General features: G+C 46.3%; 1 protein-coding gene across 1 annotated transcript; it reads right to left on the reverse strand.

Moving 5' to 3' along the window:
• Positions 1-3,784: 3,784 nt before the first annotated feature.
• Positions 3,785-6,391, reverse strand: LOC109752258 (uncharacterized). Its single transcript, XM_020311164.1, has 4 exons — positions 6,226-6,391; positions 5,351-5,598; positions 4,235-4,709; positions 3,785-4,065 (listed from the first exon to the last, which is right to left on the reverse strand). The coding sequence occupies exons 1-4, from the start codon at positions 6,389-6,391 to the stop codon at positions 3,785-3,787; spliced, it is 1,170 nt and encodes a 389-aa protein (XP_020166753.1).
• Between the last annotated feature and the right edge of the window lie 15,801 nt (positions 6,392-22,192).

Here is a 22,192-nt window from a genome sequence, read left to right on the forward strand (position 1 = left end):
TCAAAATAATATAAGTGAAGCATGAGAGATCAATAATTTCTATAAAATAAAAGCACCACCGTGCTCTAAAAAGATATAAGCGAAGCACTAGAGCAAAATTATCTAGCTCAAAAGATATAAGTGAAGCACATAGAGTATTCTAATAAATTCCGATTCATGTGTGTCTCTCCAAAAGGTGTGTACAGCAAGGATGATTGTGGTAAACTAAAAATCAAAGACTCAAATCATACAAGACGCTCCAAGCAAAACACATATCATGTGGTGAATAAAAATATAGCCTCAAGTAAAGTTACCGATAGACGAAGACGAAAGAGGGGATGCCTTCCGGGGCATCCCCAAGCTTAGGATTTTGGTTGTCCTTGAATTTTACCTTGGGGTGCCTAGGGCATCCCCAAGCATAGGCTCTTGCCACTCCTTATTCCAAAATCCATCAAATCTTTACCCAAAACTTGAAAACTTCACAACACAAAACTCCATAGAAAATCTCATGAGCTCCGTTAGTATAAGAAAACAAATCACCACTTTAATGTACTTTAATGAACTCATTATTTATTTATATTGGTGTTAAACCTAATGTATTCCAACTTCTCTATGGTTCATACCCCCCGATACTAGCCATAGATTCATCAAAATAAGCAAAGAACACACAAAAAACAGAATCTGTCAAAAACAGAACAGTCTGTAGTAATCTGTATCAAACGCAAACTTATGTAACTCAAACAATTCAGAAACAAATTGTTGGACGTGAGGAATTTGTCTATTAATCATCTGCAAAAAGAATCAACCCAAAATATCTCTCCAGTAAAAATGGCAGCTAATCTCGTGAGCGCTAAAGTTTCTGTTTTTTACAGCAAGATCATAAAGACTTCACCCAAGTCTTCCCAAAAGTTCTACTTGGCACAAACACTAATTTAAAACATAAAACCACATATAAACAGAATCTAGATGAATTATTTATTACTAAACAAAAACAAAAAGCAAGAAACAGAAATAAAATTGGGTTGCCTCCCAACAAGCGCTATCGTTTAACGCCCCTAGCTAGGCATAAGATTTCAACGATGCTCACACAAAAGATAATAATTGAAACACAAAGAGAGCATCATAAAACATGTGAAATCACCTCTAGGTCTAACATACTTCCTATGCATAGGCATTTTATAGGAAAAAAAATTAGCAAGACAAGAAAGATCTAGCATATGCAAGGAAGAAGAAAGAAACAATAGCAATCTCAACATAAGGAGAGGAAATTTAGTGACAGGAAAAATTCTACAACCATATTTTCCTCTCTCATAATAATTACATGTAGGATCATAATCAAATTAAACAATATAGCTATCACAAAACATATTCTTAACACGATCCACATGTATGCAAAGTTGACACTCTTCCAAAATAGTGGGATTAACATTAACTAAAGTCATGACCTCTCCAAACCCACTTTTATCAAAAACTTCATAAGATTGAACATTCCCCAAATATGTGGGATCTAAAGTTGACACTCTTCCAAACCCAGTTTCAATATTATTGCAAACATTATTATAAATCTCATATTCATCATTAAGCTTAAATAAATTTTCAAGATCATAAGAAGAATCACCCAATCATGATCATTGCGCAAGTAGAGGATATAGCAAAACTAGCATCCCCAAGCTTAGGGTTTTGCATATTATTAGCACAACTGACATTAATAGAATTTATAATACCATCATTGCAATCGTGCTTTTCATCCAAAGATCTACCATGACTCACTTCATAAAGTATTTCATCACAATTTCCAGATTCACGGATTTCAAGCAAAACCTCATAAAGATAATCTAGTCCACACAACTCACTAGCAATTGGTTCATCATAATTGGATCACTTAAAAAGATTAGCAAGGGGATGAGGATCCATATCAATAGATTTTTAGCAAGCAAAGATGCAAGCACATAGAAGGCACATGGCAACATAAGCAAACGAAAAAGACGAACAGAAGAGGGGCGAAGAAAAGGCAAAGGTGAAGTGGGGTAGAGGAAAACGAGAGGCAAATGGCAAATAATGTAATGCGAGGGAGAAGAGTTTGTGATGGGTACTTGGTATGTCTTGACTTGTGTGTAGATCTCCCCGGCAACGGCGCCAGAAATCCTTCTTGCTACCTCTTGAGCATTCGTTGGTTTTCCCTTGAAGAGGAAAGGGTGATGCAGCAAAGTAGCGTAACTATTTCCCTCAGTTTTTGGGAACCAAGGTATCAATCCAGTAGGAGACTACACGCAAATCCCTCGTACCTGCACAAACAATCAAGAACCTTGCAACCAACGCGATAAAGGGGTTGTCAGTCCCTTCACGACCACTTGCAAAAGTGAGATCTAATAAAGATAATAAGATAAGTATTTTTGGTATTTTTGTTGTATAGATTGAAAAGTAAAGATTGCAAAATAAACGGCGATAGAAATAGCTAGTTGGCGGGAGATTAATATGATGGAAGATAGATCCGGGGGCCATAGGTTTCACTAGTGTCTCCTCTCAACATAGCATAATCTACGGTGGGTGAACAAAGTACTGTCGAGCAATTGATAGAAAAGTGCATAGTTATGAGAATATCTAGGCATGATCATGTATATAGGCATCACTTCCGTGACAAGTAGACCGAAACGATTCTGCATCTACTACTATTACTCCACACATCGACCGCTATCCAGCATGCATCTAGAGTATTATGTTCATAAGAACAGAGTAACACATTAGGAAAGATGACATGATGTAGAGGGATAAACTCAAGCAATATGATATAAACCACATCTTTTTATCCTCGATGGCAACAATACAATACGTGCCTTGTTGCCCCTGCTGTCACTGGGAAAGGACACCGCAAGATTGAACCCAAAGCTAAGCACTTCTCCCATTGCAAGAAAGATCAATCTAGTAGGCCAAACCAAACTGATAATTCGAAGAGACTTGCAAAGATATTAAATCATGCATATAAGAATTCAGAGAAGAATCAAATATTGTTCATAGATAATCTTGATCATAAACCCACAATTCATCGGATCTCGACAAACACACCGCAAAAAGAATTACATCAAATAGATCTCCAGGAGAATCAAGGAGAACTTTGTATTGAGATCCAAAGAGAGAGAAGAAGCCATCCAGCTAATAACTATGGACCCGAAGGTCTGCTGTAAACTACTCACACATCATCGGAGAGGCTATGGTGTTGATATAGAAGCCCTCCGTGATCGATTCCCCCTCTGGCGGAGCGCGGAAAAAGGCCCCAAGATGGGATCTCACGAGTACGGAAGGTTGTGGCGGTGGAAATAGGGTTTTGTGGTGCTCCTGGATGTTTTCAGGGTATATGGGTATATATATAGGCGAAAGAAGTAGGTCGATGCAGCCACGAGGGGCCGACAAGGGTGGGGGCGCGCCTACCCCCCCGGGGCACACCCTCCTACCTCGTGGCCACCTCATTGCTTCCTTGACGTCCACTCCAAGTCTCCTGGATTGCGTTTGTTCCAAAAACGATCCTCGCGAAGGATTCATTCCGTTTGGATTCCATTTGATATTCCTTTTCCGCAAAACACTGAAATGGGCAAAAAAACAGCAATTTGCACTGGGCCTTCGGTTAATAGGTTAGTCCCAAAAATAATATAAAAGTGCATAATAAAGCCCATTAAACATCCAAAACAGATAATATAATAGCATGGAACAATCAAAAATTATAGATACGTTGGAGACATATCAGCATGTCTTTGGGAGACTATGTAAAGATGTCCCAATTATCACGGAGGAAATCGACAAGCTCGCTTTCCTATTTGCTGTCGAGGTTGGTTCCCACGATGGGGTGTCTCTCCGGGTGAGCCGGGTCCAAGGCAATCTTCTTGGTTTCCTTGGCCGGCTGGAAGGAGCCCTGAGCCTCCGTGTCCTTGGGGTCGGATGGCATGCTCAGCTGCTTGCTGGCCATGGCCACCACCCGGTCAAGGAGATGCTTCTCTTCGGTGATGATGAGGGACTGGGCCAGCCGACTGCTAGTAGCTGCGCATGCAGCTGACTTTTGGTAGTCGCCGGCTTTGGTGATGATGCCCTTGGTGCCTGGCATCTTCATCTTGAGGTAGGCGTAGTGCGGTACTGCCATGAACTTGGCCAGTGTAGGCCAGCCCAGGATCGTGGTAGGGGCTGTCCAGGTCAACCACCTCGAACCAGATTGGCTCGCGGCGGAAGTGATCTTTGTCTCCTAACAGGACGTCTATCTTGATCTTGCCGATTGGGGAGCAGGGAAGTCCAGGTACGATGCCGTGGAAGATAGTCCGACTGGGCACGAGTTGCTTCTCCTTGATGCCCAACTTCTCCATGGTGTCATGGTAGAGGATGTTGATGCTGGTACCACCGTCTATCAGGATCCGGTAGAAGCGGCAAGCTCGCCTCTCTGTTGAGAAGGTGGAATCCAGCACCATGGCATAAGAACCCGGCGACGGCATCACGGTTGGGTGGTCGGCATGGCTCCAGCTGATGGGCCTCTCGGACCAGTGCATGAACTCTGGGACCTCTGGGGCGACAGCGTTCACCTCCTGGTGGTGCTGGCACTGGCTGTGCTTGTCGTCGGCTTCACTGGTGAAGATGAAGTAGGTGGCATTGGCTTCGGGGAACTCATTTTGGAGCCGGCCGTCTGGGCGGGCCGCCAGCTGCTGAGGAGGCGAAGCCGGTGGGCCGGCAGGCGGAGGAGGCAGGCCCTTGCCCTTGGCGATTCGGGTGAGCCAGTGGCATTTCCGGGTGGTGTGGTTAGACGGCTTCGCCCCACTGTGGAACTTGCAGGGAGCATCAAGGGTTTGCTCGAAGGAGAAGGCGGGCAACCAAGCAGGCTTGCCGCCCTTCTGGCCCTTGGGGCCCGGCTGCCCCTCCGGCTGCTGATCTTCAACTATCGCCACTTGCTGGCTGCTGGAGAAGCTGGCTGCTGGGCCTTGCGCTTGTTGTTGTTTCGCTGCTGGCTCCGGTTGGAGTCACCAGCTGGCGTTTGAGGAGCCGGCGGGAGGACCTTCCCGGATGCGTCCACCCAGATCTCCGACTTCATCAAGGAGTCGGCGGTGTAGTACTTGGCCACCACGATCAGGAGCTCGTCTAGGGTGGTCGGCTCGTCGCACAGGAGCCGATGCTTGAGCAAAGTGCCCTCTCTTCACCCGGCGGCGAAGTACTCGATGGCTTGCACCTCGTGCACCCCTTCGCAAGAGTTGCACAACTCAGCCCAATGCGTCAGGTAGTCGCAGGTGGACTCAGTCGGGCCTTGGACGCACATGGAGAGTTGGCGAGGCTTGGGTGGCCATTTGTAGGTGCTGGTGAAGTTGCGGATGAAGACACCGGCAAAGTCCAGCCAGCTGTTGACACTGTATGGCTTGAGGTTGTTCAGCTTGGTCCAGGCCGTGCCCTGGAGCATGAGCGGAACATACTTCACGGCAACACGCTTGTTGCCGTTAGCTATGCTGACGACCGTGGAGTAGTCGACCAGCCAGTCTTCAGGCTTCACGAAGCCGGTGTACTTGGGAGTGTCTTGAGGGAGCGAGAACCCTTTGGGGAAGGGCTCGTCGCGAATGCGGGGGCTGAAGCAGGCTAGTCCGATTGCATCTTCTTCTTCTACAGCCAGGGACCAAGCAAGCCAGTCGATCCGGTGGCGGGCGTCATTATCTCCGACTCCTTCACGGGGGCCTAGCCGGCCTCCAAGAGTCGGGTGATCAACAGGCGGCGGGGAAGCGCGCCTCTCCCTGTGAGGGGGAAGCGGCCGATCGTCCCGCCGTTCTTCTGCTCGTAGGCGGCCGTCTTGGTCACGCACAATCGTAATGTGGGTGCGCCGACTACGGCTACTAGCCGGCTCTTGGTCTCGCTGACTGTGAGCGCCGCCTATTGGGGATCGGGAGGTCGCCCCATGCTCACGGGGGGGGGGGGGGATGGTTTTCAGCTTGCTCGCCGGGTTCCACCACGCGGCGGCCGGCTTCCTGCTACGCGGTAGCCGCGTTGAGGAGCTGCTGGAGGCGCACCATCTGGTCGCGATGCTCATCGCCCTCCAGGTGGTCCAGTTCGTCTGCCGCCGCCTGGGCGGCACGCAAGTTCTCCATCGGGGTGTCGTAGGCTGGGCGTCCGGCTCCCAGCATGCTGGCGATAGCCGCGCAAGTTCTCCATCGGGGTGTCGTAGGCTGGGCGTCCGGCTCCCAGCATGCTGGCGATAGCCGCGCTGCCGAACCGTGCCCACTCGGCTAGGCTCACCAGCAGCCGGGGTGCCATCCACGCCGCGGTCCATCTCGTGCTGGTAGGCTTCAGTGAGGCACCTCATCGCTGCCAACTTCTTGGCGCTGTCGAGGAGCGAGACGTGGAATGTTTCCATCGTTGCTCCATCGATATCAGCTGCCACGGGCATGGACAGACCCCGCATTGCCGCTTGCAGCGGGTCCTGGCCGGCCCCTTCGAGACTCCGTCGTGGCTTGTGACTAGCACCTCCGTGATGGTGCTAGTGCTGGTGTTGCTGACCGCAGGAGGGAGCGGATCGTCGATGATCACCAGTTGCCAGGGAAGGCACCAGTGGACGTCGCGTCGAAGTCGATGAGCATCTCGACGGGCGGGTCGGTGGAGCCGACGCACTCCAGGTTGGAGCCAGGCTCGTTGGCGATGCAGATCTTGCCGAGGAGGTTGACCAGGCAGGTCTTGGAGCTGGCCGCTCCCGCGTCGGGCGCGGGCTCATCAGAGAGGCTGATCCCGCTGATGAGATCAGCGAGGCAGCTTGCAGCACAAGCGGCTTCCACGCCGCAAAGCACATCGGCACATACGCCATCAGGCGTGCCGGGCTGGCTACACGCGTCAGGAAGGAAGAGGGTTCCCGTCCAGAACGTGTTTCTGGTCGACGGTGCACTCAGCCCTATGGTGGGCGGCAAATGTCGGGGATATCTTGCGACATATGCCAGGGGTGGCTTATCATGGGTGGGGACAGGAGTACGTCGTCGGGTCCTAGAAGCGGGAGTGAGTGAGATCTCGAACGCCTACAAGTCTTACCCAGGTTCGGGGCTCTTCGTGGAGATAACACCCCTAGTCCTGCTCTGCGGGGTCTCCGCATGATGACTATCGTCAATAAGGTGGCTACAAGGTTGCTCCTTGAGCTGTTTGGCTACAGGAGGAAGAAGGGCAAGGCTAGCTCTATCTCCTCTCTCTATGTGTGTGTATATTGGCTAGGGTTCGGAACCCTTTGCATGGGTGAGCCTGGGGGGTTTATATAGGCCTACCCCCTAGGGGTAAAATGGTAATCCGGCCGGGTGTAGGACCCGGCCGTCAGTGTCCCTGGGCGCCGGCTTCTCCGCCAGCTGCTCGGGCCTGCCGCTTGGTGGGTCCCGCCGGCTGCAGTGAACTCGGCCGATAGGTAGGGCCCGTCGCCTGCGGTCCATGCGGACTGCTTTCTACTGTAGCCCGGCCCTTGGTGACGGAGGCTTTGTCGGGGGCGCATGGCTACAGTCCCACCGCCTGGCGGGTGCTCACTGTAGCCATGCTCCATCTCATCAGATTAATGGTGCGCAGATTCCGAGGGGAGGGAGGGCCGACTGCTAGAGGTCGGCCCGCGCTCACGGCCGCCTGCTTGGGATGCGTCGTCTTCTAGCTGCTCGCAGACAGGTAGGGCCCGCCGCCTGTGGGCCATACCGACCGCCCGTCATAGGAGGAGGGCTCCTGCTGACATAGGTCGCGTCATGGACCGCGTGGCTACAGTCCCACGCCGGGCAAGGGTTGTCCGCTTGGTACACCCGCACTGTGGCCACGTTCGTCCTGGATTCGGGGCTGATAGGTTATACTGTAGCTACGCCCCATCTCGTCATAGTAAATGGGTGCAAAATTTGAGGGGGCGCGGGGCCGCCTGCTGGGGGGCACGCCGTCTTCTAGCAGCCGCCCCTAGGAGTCGATCGTTCGTCCGGAAGGTGTGAGGGGCGCAGCTAGCCCCGATGTCTTGAAATACTATGGGGTGTTGATGAGGCTACCCGTGGTCAATCCCTCCGACAAACATAAATGACGATGAGAAGATGAGCAGATTATGAGAAAAGGGTAAGTAAGTAAAAAAGGACTGAAAGTACTTACATTGGGAGCAGGATTGAGAGCACAGAAAGGGTCCAGTCCCGATTTGCTGCAGTTTTCAAGGCTCTCCCCAAGCAACAACTTGGACATCTCATGGATCTCCTGCTCTTCAAGATGTGTTTGATTGTATTGCTGAGGGTCTTTCACATCACATGTGTAATCACACATTAAGCCGGCACGGCGGCACAAAGGCAATATTCTCCAAGCGACCATCAACGGAAAAAATCAATACCAGTCAAGCCATTGTCTAGTGATAACCCACAAGTATAGGGGATAGTTTGTAGCCTTCTTCGATAGATAAGAGTGTCGAACCAAACGAGGAGCTAAAGGTAGAACAAATATTCCCTCAAGTTCTATCGACCACCGATACAACTCTACGCACACTTGACGTTTGCTTTACCGAAAACAAGTATGAGCCTATTTTGCAAGAATAAAACTACGAAAACTTTGCGAGAATAAAACTACGAATAAATTCCAAGGTACTAAAAATAGATAGCTTTGTCAACAAGAAACTCAATTGTCCCTAGGCAATCGATCACAAGTATCGGTAATCATTCTTGAAATTTTACATGAGGGAGAGGCATGAGCTAACATACTTTCTCTACTTGGATCATATGCACTTATGATTGGACCCCTAGCAAGCATCCGCAACTACTAAAGATCATTAAGGTCGTGAAACCCAACCATAGCATGAAGTATCAAGTCCTCTTTATCCCATATGCAACAACCTACCTACTCGGGTTTAAGCTTCTATCACTATCGCAACCCACCATAAGCAAATCATGAACGTATTGCAACACCCTGCAGTAGGGACCCCTCATGTTTCCGCGAGGTGGAGGGCACCGTAGGACAGCACCATAAATAAAAAATACAATCATACCAACCAAGATCTCGATTAACCCACAGGACAAAACGGATCTACTCAAACATCACAAGATAGCCAAATATCATTGGGAAATAATATATGGAGTTGAGAACCATGTTTAAGTACAGATTACAGCGGGGAGAAGAGGTCTTACACCGCTGCATAGAGGGGAAGAAAGTTGGTGATGACGGTAGCAAGGTTGTTGATGTAGATCGCCGTCATGATCCTAGCCCAGGCGGCGTTTCGGCACCACCGGGAGAGAGGGAAAGAGAGCCCCCTCCTTCTTCTTCTTCCTTGGCATCCCCCCTAGATGGGAGGAGATTTCCCCCTATGGTCCATGGCCTCCATGGCGGCGGAGGGACGGGAGCCCCTCCGAGATTGGATCTCCCTCTTTGTTCTCTTCTGTTTCGCGTTCCCCAGATCTGGCCCTTCACGGCTTCTTAAATTCCCGGAGATCCGTAACTCCGATTGCACTAAAAAATTTACACAATTTTTTCCATAAATTCTCTTTCTTGTGCCAGAAGAAGGGCCTCAACCGCCTTACAGGATGGGCACAACACACCTGGGCGCGCGAGGGGGTGCCTGGCGCGCCCTGGTGGGTTTTGGAGGTCGTGGGCCTCCGTTAGCATTGATTCAAAGTCCCAAAAATCACATATATCCCAAAATAATTCTCCATAAATTTTTATCGCGTTTGGACTTCGTTTGATATGGAATTTCTGCAAAACAAAAAACATGCAACAAAAGAGGAACTAGAACTGGCACTGGATCAATATGTTAGTCCAAATAAATCGTATAAAATGTTGCCAAAAGTTTATAAAAGTTGTATAATATTGGCATGAAACAATCAAAAATTATAGATACGACAGAGACGTATAAGCTAGCAAAGCCCTTATCCTTGAAAAGGTAGGCGCATACTTGGCTCATTCTGCAGCTGTGATCAGGTCAGGGAGTGGATGCCTAGGACTGAGCTGGCAAGCGCGGAAACCCGGAAGAGGATTTTCACCCGCTGGAGAGGTGTCTTGGCAGTAGAACCAAGTCTGGTTCCAATCCTTGGGATGACTGGGTAGTGTGGCTGCAGGGAAGACGACGTCTCTCCGCCTTTGGATTGAAATCCCGCCAAGTTCAAGGCTAGGTCCGTCTGTCATCTCGGTCTGGCGGTTCAGATAATAATATTCTCTAAATAAATCAACACTGGGCTTCTCTTGAAGGTAAACCTCACAAAAGTCTTGGAAGTTGCAGATGTCAGAAACAGAGTTGGGGCCGATATCTTGGGGGTGCAGCTTGTAGAAGTTCAGAACATCCCTAAAGAATTTTGACCCGGGTGGTGAGAAGCCACGGAGGAGGTGATCTACACAGATTATGACCTCTCCTTCCTTAGGTTGAGGCAGAACTTCAGTCCCTGGAACTTGCTAATGGATGAAGTCCTTTGTTGGTAAAACACCCATCCCAACATACTCGTTGAGAGATTGTTCAGTGAAAGTGGAAACTAACCAGTCGCAAGAGGTGATGGTCTTAGTCATTTTGACAGCAAAACCTGAGAATAAAATGTGGCGGGTCAATATTGTGATGGTAAACCACCCAGTAATTACAGAATTCATGTTCAAGCCGGCCATTCCCCGGTGGATTACAAGAGCATGGTTAAGCTGAATAGGCCAATGTTGCCGACGGTTCATACCAGGATCTGGATCTTTGAACAAATTGTGCGTTTTGATTGAGCCGGCTAAGTCCTGGCGGGTTACTGAGATTGTTATTTAAATCGCACATGCAATGAATGGCGGGTCATTACATTATAAAGTCAAGGAAGTTGAGATTTTTCTAACTATGGGGCAAACAGGTTCTGCAGGTTGGGAGCTATATTTATGATCTACAGCAGTTCAAAAAAACCAAGAAAAATGGTTAAACCTAAAGTGTTATGGAAGAACTAGTGTGCTGGAGATTGAATCTCAAAAGGATGGAATGAATCTACGATGAGAAGCATATGCTAAAACTGCTACCGCACGACTTCGGGCCTGTTTTTGGATTGAACTAGGCATTGGTGAAAGAAACTATGGCGAACTCGGATGAACTACGATGAACACCGATGAACTTGTGAAAGGAAGAAGACCTAGTGCAGATCTGAAAAGGCCGAGAAGTGATACCTGACGGTGGTGATGGTGAGTGAGCGTGCGCCGCAATTCTCTGGTTTGTTCAGGTTGATGCAGCAGCCATGTCGGAGTTGTTGGTGAAGGTCGGCGGCGGCGGCAGAGCTCGAGCTGCAGCGGTCGGTGCGAGGAAGATGAGGAAGAGAGAGGGGCGGGGGTAAAAGTGAAAAAGGAACCCCCCGTGCCTATTTATAAGGGAAAAGGTGAACAGTAAAATGGCAGGCGCAGAAATCGAGTAGGCATGATCATTATCTTAACAACAGAGGCGCCTCGATTCTTGGATGGTTGATTAATGCAAAGATTCGTTGTGATGTCATAGGATATTTTCTGAGATTAATGGCATGACGTCACCTTTCGTCATGGAGGGTCAAGAAAATTTGTCAGGTTAAGTATTGAAAGATTCAAGAGATTCGCCAACCAAAGGATGAAGATCGACATGAACAAGTTCAAATCAATCTGCGGCCTAATGTTGGGGATATAACCCCGCGGTGTGACCCACCGAGGAGGGGCCGGGTTACACCATTGGCAACTTAATATGAAGAAGGCCCAAGAGGCCCAAGAAGACGAAGTGAGATGACGGCGGATCACAGAGGCGGGCCTCGGGTTGGCCCAATACCCGGACGTGTAAACCGCCATATGGTGGCTTGCCTGTTAATGCAAGACAATTTACAAAACCGGCCGGTTACGTTGTGTCACTACTGCAAGATGCTGCTAACGCGACACTACGATCAGAGACCCTTCGACGAAACTGTGTGCGATGCAATAATCGCAAACGGTGGTGTAAAAAACCATTAAAAAGGTGCAAAACATTTGTGATGAAGGATTCATCAAACACGGTTCAGATTTTAGTTCCATGTGCGATGCAGGGCATACGGTTCAGTTCAATTAACTGTTTGCGATGAGGAGGAACAAAAGAAACAGGCAGCCAGATGAAGGTGTGTGCGATATACAACATACAGTTCACTCGGATGAACTGTTTGTGATGAGGAGGAACAACAGAAACGGGCAGCAAGATAAAGGTGTGTGCGGTTGAGGGCATACACTTCAGAAGGATTGACTATTTGTGATTAGGCAACAGAACAAAAACAGTCAGCCAGATCAAAGTGTCTGCGATTGATGGCATACACTTCACATGGATGAACTGTTTGCGATTAGCCACAACAAACAGAAACAGATAGACACATCAACGTGTGTGCGCTAGACGGGCACACATTCTAATTAAAAGAAGTGTGCGCGATGGTAATAACGAGCGCGCACGGTTGTTGGAACAAGACGTGTGCTGACATTGCCTATTACAGTGCACCATATGGTGCAAACGCCACGTAGGCGGCCGAGAAAGCGTGCCCATGTTACGCCTTCCGGGAATAGTGCTGCACTTAGAACCGTCAATAAATTTTGAGCCCGTGTCCCGTCACATTCCAAATTACTACCACGCTATAGTTAATTGCAAACCTGTTCATACCGATCAAAACCTAAAGGGTTTCCCACTTAGGAGCGTATTAGTACTCGGTTATAAATACTACTACTCCAAGATGACTGCACATTCCTCCTCAATTCCTCATCCAAGAAAACAAACAAGCCATTCATCATCGTTCCCTTGCGTATACCATGGCCAGCGTGAGTTCTGGGTCGAGAGTTTGCCACCAGGGAGAGGCGAGCATGGAAGCGGAAGCACGAGAGGTCCGACCGTGTTGTCAATGCAACAGACTAGTCCGGCCGCGCCGCGGAAGCAGAAGAGATGTCCCACCATGCCGCGAATGCAGCAGAGATGTCCTCCCGTGTCGCGGTGGCATCGGAAAATGTCTCGCAGGCAGGCGAGGACTCTTACAGGCGCATGCATGCGATCGTCCATAGTCAGATGGATCAGATCTCCGACTGGGCGAGGGTGCAGGACGACATGAAAGCCTTGCTTGAACCGGCTACCGGCGTCATCCGACAACTAAATGAGAGCAATGCGAAGCTCCGGGCCAAGCGCAACCTGCTGAGGGCGAAGATTGTCGAAAGTGCAGAGCAGCAGGAGGAGACCACTGCCTTGTTGAGGAGGCCGGCGTCATCGTCGATAAACTTATGGACGAGAATGCCATGCTGCGCATCAAGCGCAGAAGGCTGATGGAGGAATCCGTGGATGCTCTCAAGCAGCACCTTGAGGACAAGAAATAGCTCATCGTCGCTCGCCAAAGATATTGGTTCCCGCTGGCTACAACAACGCATCAAGAAAGTAGAGATCAGCGAGCCAGATCATTGTCTTCATTCTTCTTTTGCCCTTGTGTATTTTTGGCGTTGTTGCATGTGGCTTTTTTAATAATGTTCCTAAATATGTAAGACAATTATTATGCACCGTCATCATCCTGATATTCATCAGTCTTGCTATAAGTCGCACTCGATGCTATATAGGTCCGTCGAATCTTAAATCAAGATCCGTGCAAAACTTTCTTTTTAGATTTTATTTTTTCTCTCTTAAATCTCAGTCCAGTGAGACATAGCCACTCCGTGAAACAGGGGCTTAGGTGCCATTAATGGAGCCGTTGGGAGGGAGGTGTGCGGCGGATAGAGGTCAAAGGGCTCTCCTCCCGATGAGCACGCGCAGGGGTCTGATCGCACGCCTCCCATACTAAAATAGCTACCCCGCACGACACCTCCTAGCTAATAAAAAAGGGGACACGAGGCGGCACCTAAATGGTAAGTAGAATGCCCATGGTTTCAATAATACTTGTGTTTCCAATTTGTAATGTGACAACACTTGTTCCAAAATGACTTTATTGATTGTTAATGTGTGCACCTTTGCAAATCGGACTGAAAAATTACCACAGCATGTTGGTGCCATGTCATGACACCATGCCAAGTTTCATGATTTTCCGGCATGTTTTGGATTTACAGGAATTAAAAAACCAAGTTTCTCAATATTTCCAGCTGAGCCACGACGCCCAGATATTTGAATTTCATTCCCATTTCCTGCATGGGACCTAGAAATTCACCCAAGGACACACATGTGATTTTTCAACCAACTTTGGTGCACTGGAGCATGTGCTTGTATTTTAAATCTGAATTATGCACATAAAATGCCCAGAAATTCATTTAATGTATAAAAAAGGCCAAACGAACCCGGAATAATTCCAAAATTTCGCACGATACTTCTATTTGGTCTAATCTACCTGTGTAAAAAAATTAAGGCAGGAGAAGGCAGTGTATGTCGTTTGGCACACGGAGGTGACGCGTTCCCTCTCGGAACCACGAGCCTGTTTGAGAGAAGGTTCGGTTTGGAAGAAGCTTATAGAAAAGCTTCTCCCAATTCGGACAAAAAAATTACCACAACATGCTGGTGCCATGTCATCACACCATGCCAAGTTTCATGATTTTCAGGCGTGTTTAGGATTTACGGGAATTAAAAAACCAAGTTTCTCAATCTTTCCGGCTGAGCAACGACGCCCAGATGTTTGCATTTCATTCCCATTTCTTGCGTGGGACCTAGAAATTCACCGAAGGGCACACATGTGATTTTTCAGCCAACTTTGGTGCACTGGAGCATGTGCTTGTAGTTCAAATTGGAATTATGCACATTAAATGCCCAGAAATTCGATTAATGTATAAAAAAGGCCAAGCGAACCCAGAATAATTCCATAATTTAGCACGACACTTGTATTTGGTCTAATCTACCTATGTAAAAAATTAAGGCGGGAGAAGGTAGTTTCTGTCATTTCGCACACGGAGGTGACATGTTCCCTCTCGGAACCACGAGCCTTCTTGAGAGAAGCTCCGGTTTGCAAGAAGCTTATACCGAAGCTTCTCCGAATTCGGCCAAAAAATTTACCACAACATGTTGGTACCATGTCATGACATCATGCCAAGTTTCTGATTTTCAGGCGTGTTTTGGATTTATAGGAATAAAAAAAACTAAGTTTCTCAATCTTTCCGCCCGAGCAACGACGCCCAAATGTTTGAATTTCATTCCCATTTCTTGCATGACCTAGAAATTCACCCACGGACACACATGTGATTTTTCAACCAACTTTGGTGCGCTGGAGCATGTGCTTGTAGTTCAAATTTGAATTATGCACATTAAATTCCCAGAAATTTGATTAATGTATAAAAAAGGCCAAACAAACCCCGAATAATTCCACAATTTAGCAGGATACTTCCATTTGGTCTAATCTACCTGTGTAAAGAATTAAGGTGGGAGAAGGTAGTGTCTGTCATTTCGCACACGGAGGTGACGCGTTCCCTCTCGGAACCACGAGCCTTCTTGAGAGAAGCTCCGGTTTGCAAGAAGCTTATACCAAAGCTTGTCCCAATTCGGCCAAAAAAATTACCACAACATGTTGGTGCCATGTCATGACACCATGCCAAGTTTCATGATTTTCAGGCATGTTTTGGATTTACAGGAATTAATAAACTAAGTTTCTCAATGTTTCCGGCCGAGGGACAACGCCGAGATGTTTGAATTTCATTTCCATTTCTTGCATGGGACCTATAAATTCACCCAAAGACACACATGTGATTTTTCAACAAACTTTGGTGCACTGGAGTATGTGGTTGTAGTTCAAATTTGAATTATGCTCATTAAATGCCTAGAAACTCAATTAATGCATAAAAATGCCAAACGAACCCGGAATAATTCCAAATTTAAACACGACACTCATGTAGGTGCATGTTCACTGTACATAAGTATTCTAGCATACACTTCACCATCCTTTCCCTCCATAACACCATTTTGTCTTTCAAAACATAATGAAAAAATCAGGTATACCACAAATAGTTTACTATAATGTGGGATGCGATATAAAATATCTTGGCGCACCATCTTGTCTAGCTTACGCAGGAAGCATCGTCGTCTACAGTCCACCACCCCCGCTTGAACCAGACTTGCCCGCCAGTTTCTCGTGGCACCGAGCGAAATTTTTCTGCCACCGCAGAAATATCTATCTCCCCACCCCATCCCTCCCACCAAAAGCCACATTTCCACTATTCCTCCTAGCTTTCCAAGTTCAAACCTTCACTGCTGCTTACTGGCAACTCAGCCTCCTCGTCGGTGACCCTTCTTCTTGCATCGTCGCTCCCTCGCCGGCCACCCTTCTTATTGCAGCGCCACCTCCTCGCCGGCAACCCTTCTTCTTGCTGCGTGGCCTCGTCGATATGGTCAGGTAATCCACACCCCACTCACACCATCCTCCTCCTTCCCCGTCCCACATGCCCCGACACATGGCGCGACACCTTCCGCCGAAATCACTATCCCCCTCCTCCAATTAAGCGCCGCCCTCATCCATTTTGCACCCAGTATAACATGGAGCTCAGTAGCATCTGGCAGCGGAGAAGCAAATTGCGGCCGCACACGCGCACGAGGTCGCTATGGCTGCCATGCGTGCCGACCGCCAGATCTTGGTGGAGCACCTCGTCTTTGAGGCCACCATCAACACCGCCATGCGGTTGTCTACTCTAAAACAGAGGTCGTCCTATTTTCTCGAGCCACCGCCAGTGCCTTCTAGTAATTTTTCCTCTGTAATGTTAATATGCAATCTGATGTTTAGTTAACAGTTTGGTCCTCTGAAATGTATTGTTCAGTTAAAAGTTTGGTCCTCTGAAATGTGTTGTTCAGTTAACAGTTTGGTGCTCTAAAATGTAATGTTCAGTTAACAGTTTGGTCCAAAAATTGCTACAGTTCATAGTACTGTTCTCAAGCATTCTTTGTTTTGTTAACTGTCTTATCTTCTAGTACATGTTTCTGCAATGTCGTGCTCAGCTAACTATTTTGGTTCATTTGGTCTGCTGCCCATTTAACTGTTTGGTTCAATTCTGCACTTTGATTTTCATTTGCTGTGGTTACAACTTTGTATTGTTATACATGTGAAATAAATCGAATTTGGTTGTACTCAATACATATTCTACTGATAGTATGGCAACTCTCAGTTAACCTGATCAAGATCTTCCTTATGTGTGTTGCAGGGAAACAATGGGAGACACTGCAGTTTACCATCAAGGTATGCTCATGCATGGTCCTTTCACTAATAGCACATTATTGTGCAGTTGCAGTAATCATTCTAATATTTACGTTTCTTACAATTTGGTCTTGCACATGTAGGTTCTGCTGTCAGAGGCTTAGACCCACTATTCGACCCATTTTGCATATGGGGAAATGAGATGTCCATGAATATCAGTCAAATCAACAAACTCAGAAAGATTTTTAGGATGAAGAAACTTGCGACGAATAATAGCAAGATCTTTGTTTGCACAATGAAGAAGACATCAGTCAACTATAGGATGGAACTAGCTCTTTTACCTTATTTTTACCCCTTGCGCCATTTCAAAATTTATAACAGCGATTTATGCAGATCTTTGTTTTTAGTACTTTTCAAATCAGTTCACTGATGATTACTTATCAAACCACCTGCATGATCAAGAGGCGAGGAAGGTATTCATTCAACACCCACGGTACAATATTGAAGTCTTCCTGAAGAGGACGAAGGTTGGGCGGGCAATTATCCATAGCCACTGGCACAAAGTTGCAAGGACATTCAACATCACTGAAGGCTCAATATTTGCCTTCCGCTTCTGCAGTTTCCCAGATGAGATTCATCTGTCTATTTACCATGTATGATGCTACTTTCCAAAGGTTTTCGATGTTGCATGTTAAACTTGTTGCTGTTGTGTAACGGCGTAACTGAGTGCTGAAGCTATCTGATGTAATTCTATTATGAAATCCTGGTTGTCGTTATACGGATATGAAATATCTAGTGTGTTTTATAAGAAATATCAATTTGATTACTACATGGATTATCAATAATAAGCTAATTACCGTGCTTATTGGGGTTTTCTATTGCAGACTGTTACTCAGACAGCACCATGGGCGATGAACTCAAACAACCCACACGGTTGCTAGAAATTAGGCGTGTTCGATCAATTAACAATCACACACGGCTTCCGGCAGAGAACTATTTGCGCTAGGCCACCTTGCACGAATGTTTCCACACCAAAAATTGTGTGTGATACACATACGAACGAAAATGTTTTTCTGGGATTCGCCGTGTGGGATGTACATACAAATGGAAACGATTTGGTTTCGATGCCTCCCTAGATCGCACACGAGCTCATTTTGTGTGCCAGGAGGGCCTATCCCCGACGGTTTCTGGGTCGTGTGGGGAGGACCCCCTATCGCCCACACTCACTTGGCGTCGGTTCCAAGCGCCGTCACGAAAAGGGGTTAAAAACCATTTGTATAGCAGGTCTTTGCACTAGTGTGTGATCCGGCTCGGACTCTTGTAAGCCTCGGGCCTCGACCTATGTATATAAAGGCGAGACCCTGCGGCGGGTTAAGCCAAGGAACAACTCCTCGAGAACTAGGTTGAGCGTATTCGCTCCCTTGTAATCGAAACTCAAACAATACAACTAGAAGAAGGAAGTAGGCTTTTACCTCAACAAGAGGCGCCGAACCTGGGTAAACCCTTTGTGTCCTTTGTCCCGTTCAACCCCTTTAAGCTAACCTCCGTGGCGGTGGCTCCACACCTAAGTCCTTTCACTAGGGCATCTGCCGTGACAAAACCACGACATAGTAGTAAGATGATATCTTCATCGGTTGACCCTTGTGATCAACAATTGATCTATTATCTCATCCAAACTTTGATGGGACAAATGCATTTTTACCCTTTGTCGGAACCACCCCACGGGTTTTGCCCTTAGATTTATTTTTGAGGTCGTTCGAGTGCCCTTTGACCATTTGACTGATACTTTCAAAATTCATAACAAATTAATATGAAGTCACCAAAATGGAAATAAGTTACCAAAATGTTTAGAATGACATTACCATTAGGTGCATGATATTTGCATTCAGGAAAAAGTACCATTTAAAGTGCCCAAGGTTATTAATGTATTAAACATTATTAAAAATAAAAAGGTATACACAATATTTTTTTCATGAATAAAAATTAAAAGCAAATGTAGGTGATGTTTTTGAACATCATGATATCCTATTTGCATTCTTTTGAGTGCATATCTACTTGCTATGAATCTTCAATTGACTTTGACCATTACTTTGAAACTTCATAACAAGCTTATATGAAGATACATGAATGCAAGTAAGATATCGTGATGTTTACAAAACATCACCTACATTTGGTTGTAATTTTTATTCATGAAAAAGGTATTGTTTTTACTATTTATTTTTAATAGTGTTTATAACATTAATATCTTGGGTAGTTTAAATTGTACTTTTTCTTGAATGCAAATGGCATGCACATAACGGTAATGTTATTCTAGACATTTTGATATCTTATTTGCACTTTTGTGACTTTATTTGAATTTGTTATGAATTTTCAAAGTATTGGTCAAAGGGCACTCAGATGACCTAAGAGAAAAATCTAAGGGCAAAACTGAGCAGAGCTAAAAAGTAAGGGCAAAACCCACGGGCTGGCACAACTAAGGGCAGTGTGGGCTATCGTCAATCAAAATCAGAACCAACGATCTTCATAATATTGTATTACTTGTGGTTGTTTCCTCGATCATACACCATTATATCTTTTGGTCTGACCAATACTATCACCTTGTTCACATAGTTATGGAATTCCATTATATGGAGATCGTGATGACTTGTTGTTGAGCCCATCAGCAGCATTTTATCTCTTCCATGATTCATGTTGAACATCAAACTAGTATTAGAAATTTGTGTAAGCATTTTCTTAATGTTCCGTTCATGAAGCATATGTTTGGTGTAAGAAGTGAGTTCCTCTAAGTTCATGTGCATTTGATGCAAGTTGCCGCCGTAGATCTGAGAAAGATTGTTTTTTGCTTTCTTTGGAATCGTCCTAGGTTAGTCACGCATGTGCGAAGTACTCTATGGTTTGATAGGTTGGCTGCCTTCATTCTATATGTGTTTCCTAGCACACCAAGCCACTGATTGACTTGTTCAAGGAAAGATGTTCCCTTTTAAGACCCGGGCTTATACAAGGACTTCGATATCCTCGATGATGGTTCCCAATTAGAACTCGGTAGTGTTTTATGGTAAGACTTCTATGTGGTCATGCTTGTCTTGGATAGTGTGATCATGTGTACCTTGCAAACAACTCATGTTTTGGAGCTTGCAGCCGTAGTTCTTTTCCCGAGAATCTCGCAACATCATCTCGTCGATTTGTGTTGCTAACTTTCTTTTTCAGACATGCTGAGTCTAGAATATCCAGACACCAACTAGATCTGAATCTTAGGCACATATGTTGGTTGAGACGTTCCCAAGAATTATAATATTGGTCTTTTGAACCGATAAGTGGATGTCATGGTTAACACACTTATCCGGGAGATCTATTATTGTAGTATCTTGAGTCAGCAATTTGGCCATTCTTCCATGAGGAGTTGGCATTACTTAGTCTACAAGTTGTTCCTTATGGGTTCCTTGTGTTCCCGAAGTCCAACCTTCAGTTGATGGCCATGTTGATGCTATTAAGCATGAAAATGGTAGCTACAACATCAAGGAGAACATTACAAATGGAGTGCTAAATGTCTCTCGGTCGATCATCCAGGTTTTGTTCCTTGGCATTGCTAAGGAAAAATCTGTCAAAGTGATGCCCTCCTTTGCATCTACATCCTCCATCGTCATTCATCATGGTAGTACGTGTATTACCATGATCTTTGGAACAGATGTTGGTAAAACCTCGATGAATATGGAAATGCTCAAGTCCTTGAAAGCACGCTCAGTATCAATTGGAATGTGCCGTCCATTTGCCGAGTTGCTCTATAACTATAGTCTCCTTTCCAACTGAGTATGGCATTCTTTCAATTTCCTTCAAATGATCAATTGTGAAATACCTCGGGCTGGTATGAAGAGTTTCCAATGATCTCCATATCAAAAGTAATCCTTTTTGCCACTTAAGGGAATAGTTCTACGAGTCAGCTTCCCCAAGGTGTCCTTTTATGGAATCATGGAAATTTATCTCCTTGCTACTTTGACACTCATTCACCATCTTACTTAAGTATGGCACTGTTGCCTACCAAATTGTACCCTTGCCATCTCCTTCTTTCCATTGCTCCTGATGTGCATTTTGTGTCTCAACTCAAAAGATGTTCTTACGTCTCACTCCATGAGTTGATCTTGAGTTACTCGGCCTTCAAGAAGGTCGATTCCTGTGGAGTTTCATTCTGTCATCATCATGTTGGATGAAGTTCTCGAAAGAAAAGACGTCAAGGTCAATATGATGCAATGAATCAACATCTTCGAGAAGGGCAGTTGGATCATGAAGATTGTGATAGTTTTGTGACCCCCTTCCTCTTACCCTATGTGTTGAATCTCGGGACCAGATTCTTGTTTAGTGGGGTGAGTTGTCATAGCCCTAGATTAATGTTTGTAAATAGTGGCATTGCATCCATGAATCATGTCTAAATTTATTTGGAATATGAATTGGGGGTGATCAAACCCTAGCAACAAAATAACTCAACTAGGTTCAACTTAAAAACATTTTCAATGAACCCTAAGTGCCTTAAGAAAAGTTCATGATTTTTGGTTAAGGTGGAAACCTCTGCCAAAAATGATGAATACATTTCTAGGACATTATGGATTTTTGAATTAACTCATACTGTATTTGGGTTGGAGCAGATAAATCCTATAAATATTTTTACTGCTCAAATAATTCTAAATATTTTGTGGAGCTCTGGGATAAACCATATTGCATCCACTAAAGTTTCCAAAAGCAGAAAAAATAATTTGGTTAGTAAACCAAATTCAAAACAGAAGAAAAAATAGAAAAATAGAAAGATATAGGAAAGCAGAGAGAGTGCTCACCCGGCTGCCCACTACTGTGCGGCCCAGCCCAGCTGCCCCTATCGTCTTCCTCGCTGGAAAGAAGGACGGGCGGGAGGTCGCTGCGTGCCGGCCACCTCCACCCTGCCTGGCTGCCCCCTCGTCGCCCTGGACGCCTCCCGTGATGCGACGGAGCCCCTCGACCCTCTCCCACTCTCCCTCGGCCTCATCCCCTCCTCTGTCTCGCTTTTCTCCCCACAGCTGAGCGCTGCCATAGCCACCGCCTCCCCCTCGCTTATCCGAACAGTCCACGAGCTCCGCCATCGACCGCTATCCCATCTCAGCCGATCCACGATACCGGAAGGCCCTCGGAGCACCGTCCCCGACCTCTTCTTCATTATTGGCCGC

The sequence above is a fragment of the Aegilops tauschii genome, chromosome 5 (assembly GCF_002575655.3).
Source record: "Aegilops tauschii subsp. strangulata cultivar AL8/78 chromosome 5, Aet v6.0, whole genome shotgun sequence".
Taxonomy (NCBI): domain Eukaryota; kingdom Viridiplantae; phylum Streptophyta; class Magnoliopsida; order Poales; family Poaceae; genus Aegilops; species Aegilops tauschii.

Bases quoted from the DNA above. Each gene is read 5' to 3' on its own strand.
- LOC109752258 (XM_020311164.1), bottom strand. From the start codon at position 6,391: ATGCGGGGTCTGTCCATGCCCGTGGCAGCTGATATCGATGGAGCAACG. The intron at 4,710-5,350 runs GTCAACAGCTGG...CGAATCGCCAAG, and splicing joins ACAACCTCAAGCCATACAGT to GGCAAGGGCCTGCCTCCTCC. The intron at 4,066-4,234 runs GCAAGATCAAGA...TGAAGATGCCAG, and splicing joins ACTTCCCTGCTCCCCAATCG to GCACCAAGGGCATCATCACC.